Source organism: Papio anubis, chromosome 5, assembly GCF_008728515.1.
Source record: "Papio anubis isolate 15944 chromosome 5, Panubis1.0, whole genome shotgun sequence".
In the NCBI taxonomy this organism is placed as follows: domain Eukaryota; kingdom Metazoa; phylum Chordata; class Mammalia; order Primates; family Cercopithecidae; genus Papio; species Papio anubis.
The window spans coordinates 49,814,771-49,828,518 of NC_044980.1; the positions used below are offsets into that span (position 1 = coordinate 49,814,771).

At 36.2% G+C, this 13,748-nt stretch overlaps 1 protein-coding gene across 3 annotated transcripts in view; it reads right to left on the bottom strand.

Annotated features, from left to right (window-relative positions):
- Positions 1 to 13,748, bottom strand: part of DHX29 (DExH-box helicase 29) — a 53,582-nt gene that overhangs the window by 19,252 nt on the left and 20,582 nt on the right. For all 3 annotated transcript variants that reach the window (XR_002522548.2, XM_003899676.5, XM_009208416.4), the window contains 8 exons: positions 12,269 to 12,434; positions 11,856 to 11,979; positions 9,841 to 10,449; positions 8,028 to 8,171; positions 2,560 to 2,736; positions 1,722 to 1,862; positions 339 to 483; positions 86 to 203 (listed from right to left, as the gene is read on the bottom strand). Coding sequence is in view for 2 of the 3 variants with exons in the window: in XM_003899676.5 (XP_003899725.2) it covers positions 86 to 203; positions 339 to 483; positions 1,722 to 1,862; positions 2,560 to 2,736; positions 8,028 to 8,171; positions 9,841 to 10,449; positions 11,856 to 11,979; positions 12,269 to 12,434 (1,624 nt within the window). In the remaining variant the exon portion in view is untranslated. The remainder of the gene's footprint in view (positions 1 to 85; positions 204 to 338; positions 484 to 1,721; positions 1,863 to 2,559; positions 2,737 to 8,027; positions 8,172 to 9,840; positions 10,450 to 11,855; positions 11,980 to 12,268; positions 12,435 to 13,748) is intronic.

The window sequence follows — 13,748 nt, forward strand, 5'->3', positions numbered from 1 at the left end:
TTGAAAACTCTGATCAAGGGTTTTAATGTACCAAATATTTTCCTATTTTAAAACAACCAGGAATATAATGAAGATGTGTAGTTACCGTTCAGAATAAAATCTTCTATCATTTGATAGAAGATCATACAACTGCTGAATATGAGCAAGACCTGGTAAAAAGATCAATACTGCTCCTTCAATATTTCTGAACTGGGGACTTTTATCTGAAATTTTAAAAAGATACAATATTCAAAATAAGAAGATAAAAGGAACAGCATATAAAATTTTAACAAAACATCTCAAGATAGTAGAAATGTTTTATCAAATAAAATGGAGACCCATTAGAAATAGAAATATACCTAAGTATGCAAGAAGTTCCAAAATGAGATCCAGGTTGATTTTATGAGGATTCATGTATAGAATAGCATGCTGAGTGCGGCTGCTGTACTTCTGGTAAAATGGATTTAAATCAGCATTTGCTCCAGTCTGAACTGGTATGTATTCCTAAAAGAAATCCAACCAGAGGGAGCTGAATAAAAATATTAAGTATTTTTGTAAGACAAAGAAGGAAAAAAGGCGGTATTTGCATTCATCAAATCTGTATTTTTCTCATTGTCACCATTACTTTTTGTTAAGATACAGAAAGAATATACTTAGTAGTGGCGAGAATATCAGAAAGTATCATCTCTCTCCTATAATTTAATGTCATCCAGCCCTTAGGTATAGCAAAACCTTTTTATCTTGGCATATACATACTAAAATAACTGTAGAAAAGCATATTGTAATCATGTATGCATCATTCTGTGGCAACTAAAAAGCAGCCAGGCCAAGAGAGGTCATAACTTTAATAAGTAGTTTGTACCTGGCTCATTCCTTCTACATTGTACTTTGGCTCCTGAATTCCAGTCATCTCTTTTGAAATAATTATACTTTTCTAAAGTCTTTCTTTAGTTAGTAATTTTTACCTCTGGTGTTTTAGGGGAAGATTTTAATTTTTGCTTTCTTGGTCTATCTGCTTAATAAAAATATAAAGATAACTTTAACTCTGTGTTTTCATCAAATTGGAAACATGCATGAAATATCATGGATATGACAAAAATGCTGGATCTAGTACCACTGGCTAAAATGCAGGATAACATTGTTTTTTTGATATTTGAACTTCCCAGAAAGAACTATGCCCTACACAGCTTCAGTATGTATGTATGTATGTATGTATGTATGTATGTATGTATCTATCTATCTATCTATCTATCTATCTATCTATCTATCTATCTGTCACTATCTACCTATCACCATCTTGCCTCTGCCCTGCTCCTGCCAGGACAGAGGCTAAGAAAACCAATGACAAGGATCTAGATTTGAGACCTGCCCTATCCTGATCACCTATGGTGTTGAGATGAAGTAGAGAAAAATCACTACTATGTACTCCTCAATAACTGATCACTGTTACAAAATTGTTATAAGAAGTTGCTTCTAACTTGTATGGTCCTTGATTTTGTATGTGTACCTAGATGGCCCAGAATAGTTTAAGAGGACAATCAAAGTATCACAAATCAAAGATTACAGTCTATGAAATAAAGATTAAAGAAACGACCTTTAAAATTCGTTCATTCTCAGATCTATTCCTCATCTATCAAATTATACTCAAATTCACTGTGTTAACCATATGATTTTGAAACTCTTGTGGCAGGTTAGGCCCTGGATATCATTATCTGATATCTTTCAAAATATTTTCTTTTTACCTGATATTTTTTTATTCCCCCTGCTTTGCTTGTAACATTAATGGTTACTTCTTCTTCCTCTTCCAGAAACTTCTGACAATATTCTGAGTCTTTCTCCAGTACAAAACCTGTTTCTTCTATTATATCTTCAAGATGAAAAACCTGCATAGAATAAGGCATATAAATGGGTGAATTCAAATTCATTTCAGTAAATATCATTTTAAAGAGAACAAGGGGACACCACCTTTTGAATGTCACCAAACGCTAATTTAGAATATTATGAAAAAAATGTTTAGTATTATTTGGGAATGAAGACTTGGTTGACAGAGAGGGATTGTCTCTAAAGCCTCAAGACAAATTACATTATGAGATATATTTATATATATACATATAATGTGAAACAGTTAAGAGTAGATTATATTAGCTGAACTGAAAAGGTAAGAATCAAGAATAGAATATGTAAAAAGGAAGCTTCAAAGACAACCCTAAATTTGAGGGGTGGGTGAAAAAGGAGTACCTTATTGCCAGGTAGCCACTCTTTTTTTTTTTTCTCCCTGACCATTAGATGACCAGGGAAGGGCGGCAACTCTTAATCTGAATATAATGATTTTCATGTGAAAACAGTTTTATGTTCTTTAGCCCTCAGGGCTGTCTTGAGTCAACACCCTCCTTTCTCTCCTATCCAGCCTCAGGCAAGGCAGTAACAGCCATCTGATTCTTAAGGCTGTGTCCCGCTCCTCTGTCGACTCACTGAACCTAGGAATAGTTCTGGCCTCAGACTATAAGCACCCATCTCCTAGGGAAAGAACCTGCTGGTAATGCAGTTTCTGCTTATACACACATTATAAAGAAAACTTACCTCAACAGGATAACTTCTTCCTGAAATTCTGAGAATAGGGCAGTGTGTGAAATACGTAGAAAATTTTTCGCTGTCCACAGTGGCACTCATTAGAATCAAGTGTAGATCAGAACGTTTCTGTAAAATTTCCTTCAAGATAATTAGTAGGAAGTCTGACTGGACACTTCTTTCATGAACCTAGTTTTAAAAAGGGAATAAAAAAATTCATCATATATTGTATAAATTCTAGTAAGAAGCTTGAACAATCAGACACCCAGATTTACTAAAAGTTATTCAATATCTAAGTACAGTCAGTACATGTGCAGGGAGGGAGAAGCTGTATGTTTTAAATACGGCAGATCTTCAGAACTGAAAATAAAGTCATTCTCTAAAATTGAAGTCACTGAAAATCATATAATGAACTAGATTAGCCATGACAGCATGACTCTACCCTAGGAGATGGTTTGCAAATCAGATCAGATGTAGCTGATAAGGCCGGGTACAACTCTTAAGTTTGAGGGATGCGTGAAAAAGGAGTACCTTATTGCCAGTAGCTCATACTTGTAATCCGAGCACTCTGGGAGGCCGACACGGGCGGATCACCTGAGGTCGGGAGTTTGAGACCACCCTGGCCAACATGATGAAACCCTGTCTCTACTAAAAATACAAGTATTAGCCAGGTACGGTGGTGTGCACCTGTAATCCCAGCTACCTGGGAGGCTGAGGCAGGAGAATCTTGAACCCAGGAGGCAGAGGTTGCAGTGAGTCAAGCTCATACCACTGCACTCCAGCCTGGGCGACAGAGTGAGACTCTGTCTCAAAAAAAGAGAAAAGATGTAGGGTATATCCCAAATTTCACTTAGAAGCAAGAGTGACTGCTAAATCTCTGCCACTAATATAAAACTATACTGTCACCATTACAAGACAGATGGTTTATCTACTAGGTAGAAAAAGAGGCATTAACTAGCAGGAATCCAAGAGAATCTCTATCACTGTCAGAAAAAAGGGTTTTATGCTCTTCCAACACATGCATTTTAGGGAAGAGCATGGATGAGGTATACTGTCAGAACTTTAGTATCTGTTGACTCTATCTTCCAACTTTCTGTACTGTGACTTAGTTCTACTCTATTTTATAACAGATTTAAGGTAGCACAAAAGGATAAAGTATATCAAGATAACAAAACAGGTTTTATCATTCGTTCGGAAGGGAGGCAGTAGGGGTTAAGTGTTCAGACTCTGGAATCAATTGCTAGGGTCCAATTCTTGGCCACTTACAGTGTGACTTAGGGAAATTTAAATGACTTAGGGAAAGTCATTTAAATATTCTGGGTCTATTTCTTCCAAGGAGAATACAAATAATGCAAATTTCATAGAGTTGTGACAATCAAATGAGATAATGCAAAGCCCTTAGAACACAGCCTAACAGTAAGTACTCAGCATTGTGCTAGATGCTGGAGTTTAAAAAGCAACCAAGAGAGTTCTCTTCCTTTGAGTTTTCAGTGCAGTAAGAAGATGCTGTATAGGATGGTTTGAAATTATATATGAAGGATAGCTAATCCCGATGGTCAAGAAGGCTACTAAGACAAATGCCATTGATGCTGAGGACTGAGGGATGAGTATGAAAAGAAAAAGAGGAGGAATAAACGGGATGAAAAAAGGAGAAAAAAGCGTTCATGTTAAGGTACACAGTGTGTATGAATTCATGGTAGAAAGAAGGATCATACTAACTTTCAGAAACTGGAGAAACAAAAACAATGACTTGAGCATGGGATGGGGGATGGGTCAGAAATAAAGCTGGTAAGATATTCAATAAACTGCCCTGTAAGGCCTTGTAAACTGGGTTAAGGAGTTGTGACTTTATCCTAATGAGTCAGGAAGGGCAGTGATTAAAGCATTTTAAAGCAGAGGAATCATGTGGTCTGAGTTTTATTTTAAAAAGGATAATCCTGGCTACAATGTGGAAAATGTGGTGGAGGACAGCAAAACAAAGCAGGAAGTTTAATTCATTAGAGACTTTTATAGTAATTAAAGAAATAATGGTGACCTCTTCAAGGGTAACACCAGTGAATATGGAGAAAAGTCAATGTACTTGAGAAAGGCAAAATAAAAGGACTAGCTGACTGGATTCAGGGGATGTGGGAGAAAGAAGGAAAAATCTTAAAGACATTTTTACTTTGGTGGTTTGACCAGGTGACTGGGGATCATTCAGAGATTTAGAAGAGAGGAGAAGGGGCAAGTTATACAAGATGAACAGGGAAGAGAGATGTTGAGTAGTGGAACTGCTGAGTTTGGAGTTCCTGAGACTGAAGGTATCTAGATGGTAGCTAGATATTTAAGTCTGATGCTCAGGAAAGAAATCTGATGGAAGACATAGATCTGGAAAACTTCATCAAATAGATACAAATTTATACAAATAAGGCTTTTTTGTTATTTTGAGACAGGGTCTCGCTGTTGCCCAGGCTGGAGCACAGTGGCACCACCACAGCTCACTACAGACTTGACCTCCCAGGCTCAAGCAATCCTCCACCTCAGCCTTGCAAGCAGATGGGACTATAAGTGAGTAGATAGGACTATAGGCAAAAGCCACCAAACCTAGCTAATTTTTTTTTTTTTGGAGAGAGGAGATCTCCCTTATATTGCCCAGGCTGGTCTCAAACTCCTAGACTCAAGTGATCCTCCCGCCTCAGCCTCCCAAATTGCTGGCATTATAGGTGCAAGCCACTGCACCTGGCCAGATTTTTTTTTAAAAGGAAAAAAATAAGGATAGAACATAAAATAGAGCAAATAAAAATGCATACTATTAAGTATACTTGGTATAGATGGGCAGAAAATTTGGCTGTAAGCACACTATCAGCCATCAAGAAAATCTACTCAATTCACACACTGACTACAAACTAAAATCACACAATTCCTAATAGTAAGGCCAGAAGGAGCATTATTCTGACTGTCTTCATAAAGAGGTTCCTGTATAATGTCATGGACTTTGTCCTGACATCTCTTACAATAAATACTTAACATGATGATGAATTTCACTTCTAGGTTTTTTTTACTTGCTACAGTGTCTAAGAGGTTGATGGGATCACATTGGAGCTCAATTCAGTTAACTGTGTCTACGAATGGGTAATACAAAACCATGAAAGAATACAACTTTCTGAAGTTGGTCTGGTTTTTAGAGTTCATCCTGATCTATATTTACCAAGCAATTTTCTGGTAATAACTTGGGGTTCAACAGAACTTATTAACTGCTACAGATATTTCAACTTACCTAACAGTAAGAATTTCTCACTATAAATATATTGTAGCTTATTTTAAGAATGGTAATACGAAAGAAAAAAATCAGCATTTTGGCTCATGTTGACCTTTGATGATACTGATTAAATCCAGATCTTGGTCATACAAAGCCACAATTGTGACACCTTACCTCTACTCCCTTCCCGCAGGAGCCTGTGGGCCAGATAAAAAAGCAGCCATTCAGCCTCTTTCTCTTTGATATCTTAGTGATAAGAGTGAAACCATCCCTATAAACTTTATAAAATTAATCAAGGAAGAAAGTAGTTCACTGCCTATTGTCCTAGAATCACATAGACCCTAGATTATCGTTCCCCTTAACTGCTCTATAGATAACTTGAACATTATGAAATGGTACGTTTTCCATTTGAGAAATTCCTTCAGGTCCTATGTACCAGTGAAACTACTGACTCAAAGCTGATGTGAAGGACCCCACTGATGCCAGCTGGTATGAAGGACCTCACAAAGAGCTGACTCCCCAAATAATGCAGTTTCTACATCCTGATGATTTTTATCCTCTTTACCCTTACCAATCAACGATGCCAATTTTCCAATCCCTTGCCTTCCAAAATCCCCTTAAAAGCCCATAACTCCCCTGGGAGATAGATTGAGGGTCTCCTCATCTCCTTGCTTGGTGCCCTGCAACCATTAAACACTTTCTCTGCTGCAAACTCTACTGTCTCAGTGCATTAGTCTGTTACTACACAGTGAGCATACAAATCTGTTGCTCCTGTAACAACAGTACAGTGTTCTCTCTTGTTAAGGAATAAAGACTCCTTAGATAAAAATTCCTATAATTTATTCATTATCAAAATATTAATTAGGTTATTTTAAAATGTCTTCACTCAAACTTATCTGACAAGCGGAAAATAGCTAAATAAATTATGGGACCATCCAAATTATATACTAGTATAAAGCTACTTTTAAAAATCATGTTTTTGGGCCAGGCATGGTGGCTCATGCCTGTAATCGCAGTACGTTGGGAGGCCGAGATGGGCGGATCATGAGGTCAGGAGATTGAGACCAGCCTGGCCAACATGGTGAAACACCGTCTACCAAAAATACAAGAATTAGGTGGACGTGGTGGCACACGCCTAGTCCCAGCTTACTCAAGAGGCTGAGGCAGAAGAATTCCTTGAATCCAGGAGGTGGAGGTTGCAGTGAGCCAAGAACACGCCACTGCACTCCAGTCTGGTGACAGAGCGAGACTCTGTCTCAAAAAAAAAAAAAAAAAAGGTTTTTGTTGACTAATGTGAAAGAATTATAAATACACATATTAAATATACACATATAAATATACAAATTAAAGATTAACATTTTTTTTTTCTGAATCATGAAATCATACTTTTTCATTTTTCTACCTTTCTATGCTTCTAATAATTTCTAACAAAAAGGAGGAAAATAACCCAACTATATATAGTCTATTAATTAAAAATCAATGAATGAATGAACTTTCACTATTGCTTTCTGAACTTAGTGAATTAACGACATTTACAAAAACTTTATATTGGGGAGATTTTTAATTTCATTTTCTGAATAACACGAATGGTATATATCTTATCTGTTCTTGAAAAATTATACACAAGCAAATTAGTTTATATACACTAGGCTCCTATGGCATTTAAAATAATTATAAGGAGAAACTTGTAGCATACTTCAGTGTAAGTGTGCATTCAAATTTGATTCACGTTGAGGTATATCTACCAATAAAGTGATATAGTGACGAAGACTTCTTGTTTTTTTAAGAATTACAGCAGATTCTTTAACAACTAAATGTAGTAGTTGAGAGGCAGTATACTGTTAAGAATACAGACTGAAGCTAAATTGCTTGGGGTTGAACCTCCAGCTACAGAAATTACTGCCTATGAACACTTGAGCAGGCTGTATGACCTCTCTGTACCTCAGTTTAAAATAACGATATCTGCTTCACTGGGTTACTATAAGAATTAAATGAATTCACTGCCTACTGTCCTACACACACATATGCTATACATAACAGTTTGAACAGCATTAAGCATATAGCAAATATTACGTAGTATTTATTAAACCAACAGGAGATACATTTGTTACAAGAAATTATTATATGTAAAGTATATAATAATTTAGTAAGTATAAAGAAAATGTTATCTAGTATTAGGAGTAACATCTTTTTAATACAAAAATATTTCAAATTTTTGAATACAACTATAGAATCCACTCACCTCATCTACAATAACATGAGACACATTACTTAGAAGACCATCTTCTTGAAGTTTCCTTAGCAAAACCCCTGTTGTACAATAGAGTAACCTAGTAGATTCACAAGCTCGAGATTCCATCCGGATCTGATACCCACACAAAGAATTCTAAAGGGAGAACACAGGGCCTTGATTAGATTCTCATGAGTAATATGGGAAACAAGCTTTAAAAAGGGAAGCAGAGGTGCTGATCTTGCTGCTAAATGAAGCGCTGTAAGTAATCTAGTACAATTTATTAATAATATATTAGTAATTATTAGTTTATTAATAAATACATTAGCAAATCTATTCAGTGCAATTTATTATTAAAAGCATTTTCCCATGGTCTTCAATTCTATAAAGCTATAAAATATATTTTATATTTTGGCAAATTTGAACAGAAAAACTTTTTTTTTTTTCAAATGGAGTTTCATTCTTGTCGCCCAGGCTGGAGTGCAGTGGCGCAATCTCGGCTCACTGCAACTTCCATCTCTTGGGTTCAAATGATTCTCTTGTCTCAGCCTCCCACTTAGCTGGGATTACAAGGGCATGCCACTACGCCCGGGTAATTTTTGTATTTTTAGTAGAGATGGGGTTTCACCATGTTGGCCAGGCTGGCCTCAAACTCCTGACCTCAGGTGATCCCCCCACCTCAGCCTCCCAAAGTGCTGGGATTATAGGCACGAGCCACCATACCCAGCCCCAAAATTTTTGCGCTTTTCAAGATGTTGAGAAAAAAACTGGTCACCTTCTTTAAATACCATTAATATGATTATTAAAACATTAATAAATGTTGAATTAATTTCTTCCTAAATAATCATGAAGCAAAATATTGAGGTACTCAGGAATGAAATTTTAAGCAGCTTCTATAATTTGGTCTACTTTTCTACTAAGATCTCATAAAATTTGCTGTCATTAAAAAGCAGCTAGTATCATACTAGTAGTGCCTAGTGGAATTTTAACGTAACATCCCCCATCACATTTTCTTTCTTACTCCTTCAGTCATTCCATTGTCTTATTTGTATATATGTCTGTCACTCTCTAAGAGCAGAAACTGTGCCTTTTTTTTCCTCCTCTATTCCATGACAGAAACCCAGACAATTTTGCTAAATAGAAAACTTTTAATGAAGGGGTACCCAGTTTAGAGATAAAAATATAATATGCCATCTCCAGAATGAACAATTCAAAGTATAAATAATCAGAATTATATGAAATTGCAATTCATCGTATTTAGTTCTAACTAGTTTAATTAATTCGTATACTTTGCAGTCACTCTGGTTAAGGTCTGGCCAGTTTTGTATATACTAGCATGGCAAAATGCATGACAATAGACATTTAAGTACTTTTCTCATTTTTAAAAAAAATATGGGGTTGGAAAATACTAGCATTTTAATTTATACTGTTTTTCCCTTCTGCTCACTGAAAAGAATGAAAATCATTCAGGAATACATTCCACAGAAAAAGGTTTGCAAAAACTTGAGATATATTTTAGTAGAATTTGAGTTTGTCCACATTCTTTGGCTGTTCAATTTAGTGGGTAACATATTTGAATATTCAATTATTATAGTTAATATATTTTTTCTAAGAGAATTTTAATGACAGAACTACTGATAATCCTTCTCACAGGACAGTGGCATACTATCACATCTATCAAAGAAAACACGAAAAGTGCCTGAAATGTGCTACTGATCAACCAATAACAGTGAAAACTCATATATGGTACACATTCCATTTGGATCACAAAAGCAAAGGTGAATAATGTCACCATTCACTGAGGTGGAGTTGAATGACAGCTTACCCTTCCTCCAGGTCCATTTTCACAGCCCAATTCATCACATACTCTGGTGGCTAAACTCACTGCTGAGATTCTTCGAGGTTGAGTACAGACAATGTTACATTTACTTGCTTCCCACTCATTTAGAAGCAAATCTTCCAATAGAAAATGTGGTACCTGAGTACTTTTACCACTCCCTGTTTCACCTGCCACAACCACTACCCGGTGCCTTTTAAGAGTTTCAACAATTGAGTCCCGATGTTTAAATACAGGTAACTGTTGTCTTTCCTTTAGAAGTTTCTGATACTTAGGTGTGCTTTGCAACTTTCTAAAGAGGTTTCTAACAGGTTCCAAATCTTCCACATTTGCTGATTCCAAGGACACTGCAGAAAAATCCTCATCCGAAACCAAATTTTCCCAAGATTCCTCAGGATCTTCAGAGTTTTCTCTCTTATTTTCAGAATGCTGTTGTTGCTGCTGTTGCTGCTGTTTCAATTTATTCAGAAGTTTGGCAATAAAAAGATCACGTGGTTTATTGGTTTCCATTTTATTTAATTCTTCCTTTTTCTTTTCTGCATCACTCCATTCCAGCCAAACATCTCGGTAAGTGGGAGGAAGTAACTGATGAACTGACTAAAGTAAAAACAGCAGTATGTTATTTTCACTAACTGTTCAATATGGAAATACAATAGATTAGCACTTAAAATTCAATAGATTAGCACTTAAAAGGATATATTCATCTTAAAATATAATTTGACTCAAATTATTATTACTTTAATATATGTATGTGTATGATGAAAATTCAAAAACAGCAAATCATATTCAGGCTTCTTGACTGACTGGCTGTGTAACGTTGCACAATTCACTTAACCTCTATGTGTCTCAGCTTCTGCATTTTAAAAATGGGGCTAGTAATTGTACCTCCCTTATAGGCATATTCTGAGGTTTAGTTAAGATATGTGAGGTGCTTACTCTTGGAACATGTGAAACTACTGAACAAATGTCTATTACTTATTCCTGCAGTGGCACTATATAAAATGTTAATGAACCATAAAGCAGTTCTTTTGAGATTCTGGCAGTTGTATAATGTTACAGGTCAAAGTATTTTAAATGAACTATACTGGATGGAATCTAAGTTATCTTAATTCTGTGCTATAAAGAATCCACAATTATCTCTCTGATATTGATAGTCATTTTAATCAAGCAAATAGTTCACAGTGCCTTATTTTGCAAAATAAGGGAAATAAAGACATTAATAACTTTTACTGGCAGAAACACGGAGAGAACTACTGTCCAGGGTTCCACTTAATCAGTGTCTAAAATTTTCGAAGGTTCTAATTTCCCACGAAGAAAGAAACACATTTACTGTAAAAAGGAAATACTGACAATCCAAAATTTTAAAAAAGAGCATTATGTTCTCTTAAAGAGCTTCCTTCAGTAGCACTTTATTTTAATCCTTCCTGAAACTGGAAGTGTATTGTTAATATAACCTAAAATTGAAAAATGGAAGCAATATCTATATAATTTTTTTAAGTTAAGAGAGACAATATAACATTAAAGGAAAACAAACAAAAAATTTTCAGCCTGGGCAATATAGTGAGACCCTGTCTCTATAAAATCTGTTTTAAAAAATTAGCTGGACGTGGTGGCACGTGCCTGTAGTCCCAGCTATTCAGGAGGCTGAGGCAGGAGGATCACTTGAGGCTGCAGTGAGCTATGACTCTGCCACACAACTCCAGCCTAGGCAACATAACGAGATGCTGTCTCAAAACAAAATTCTCCTTAATTCAATCACACTATCAACTGTTTTTAGCATAGCTAAATTAGCATATCTCCAAAAGTCGGATCATCATACTCTCTCTTTCAGACTTCTGGTCTAAGAGGAAACAAAGATCAAACTGTGTTTAGGGTTGAAAGGAAGCCAAATTAGGAATAATGAGAAAGGATTAATCAGAAAAACAGTCACTAAAGAGAAAAATTGAGCCATAATTAAATACTGCCTTCCACATACAGATATAGTTAGGCCTAAAAAGTCTTACCTGCCCTTTAACTAAACGATAAAGGGCTAAAGTAGCTCCCAGGTGCTGAGCTTGCATGCCATCCTCTGTTAAGATTGTAGGGCATACTACCAGGACATCATCTTCAGACTTGATTACCCTAACCCTACAAAGAAGCAAACACATTTTTAAAAAATACAGTTGATAAAGTCAGATAAAAAAAATTCAGAATTCCATTAACATTAAACTCAAATTTGTTAATTGTTTAAGTATTTCCATGGAAGGCATGTATTAGATAATGATAATCTATCAGACAATAAACCTGACATGTAGAATTGAGAGCTTCCTAAATGTATGCTTAACTCACAGGAAACAAAAAGATTTCCACTTTAAATTTTTCTAAAGTTCATTGAGTTAATCAAAAAAACAAAAACAAAAACAAAAACAAAACATACCTACATTTCCAGTATCTACCTACTGCAACTTTTTCAAAGGAAGGATTTGGACTCTTGGGGAGATTCTTCCTGACCCAATCAATCAGAAATTGTTTGGGAGATTTTCCAGTCCAACTTCGAGCAGTATAGTCAAAATTTCTTACATCACGAGGTTCTTTCTTTTTATCTAAAATGGTAAACAAAGATTGGTTCTTTAAAAATGGCTAAGCATTCTCTTCTCAGAGATCAAAGTCCTCTCTTGCTTTGGAGAACAGCACTTTTAGAAGATAATAGGTGAGGCCAGGTGCGGTGGCTCATGCCTGTAATCCCAGCACTTTGGGAGGCCGAGGCGGGCGGATCACGAAGTGAGGAGATTGAGACCATCTCGGCTAACACAGTGAAACCCCGTCTCTACTAAAAATACAAAAAATTAGTCGGGCGTGGTGGCAGGCGCCTGTAGTCCCAGCTACTCGGGAGGCTGAGGCAGGAGAATGATCGTGAACTTGGGAGGCAGAGCTTGCAGTGAGCCAAAATTGCACCACTGCACTTCAGCCTGGGTGACAGAGCGATACTCTGTCTCCAAAAAAAAAGATAATAGGTGAAGCTTGATTTTCTCTAAGTGACATAAGGAAATCCTCTTAATGGACAGAACCTGGGAAAATTCTTTAAAAATAATTATCTTGAAGAACTTATGTATTCTTGTAAAATATGATACTAGTGATGAACTAAGGATACTACAAATTACAATGTTTGGAAGGCTACTCTGTAGTTAAACCATTAAAAAAATAGAAATAAGATGTCATTTCTAGGTTTATCAGCTGTCTGCCACCAGCACCAGCACTATCCTCAATAGCTTCCTGTTACAGATAAAGTCTAAATTCCTTACTATTCTCTGCCTGTCTGTTGCCACGCTTCCCTCTTGCTTGCTTATTATGCTATAACCACAATGGCCATCAGTCAATTCTTCAATGCTCTAAGTATGCCTGTCTCAGAACAGTAGACATAGCCACATGTGGTTAGTTAAATGTAAATTAGTTATTCAGTTTCTCAGTTACATTTCAAATGCTTCATACTCCTATTTGGCTAGCAGCTACAACACTGGATAGTACAGATACAGAACATTTCCATCATGGAAAATTCTGTTGAATAGTGCTGCTTTTTTACCTTAGATTTCTAATGTACCCTCTCCTTCTTGGAAGGATTGTTCCACCAACTTGTCACCAGGCTAACACCTAAATATCTGTCAAATCTCAGAGTAAATGTCATTACAGCAAGGTCTTCCCAATCCAAATTAGACCCCTTTGTTATCTATATTATTAGAAGCTACTTCCTTTGATAGCACACATCATAATTTGTAATTATGTATTGTATATGTTTGAAGCTTACCTTTTCTACTGTACACTTGAAGAAGGCAGAGACTAGGTTATTTTGCTCATTACTGAACACACAATAAATACTACTGAGGCCGGGTGTGATGGGTCACGCCCGTAATCCCAACACT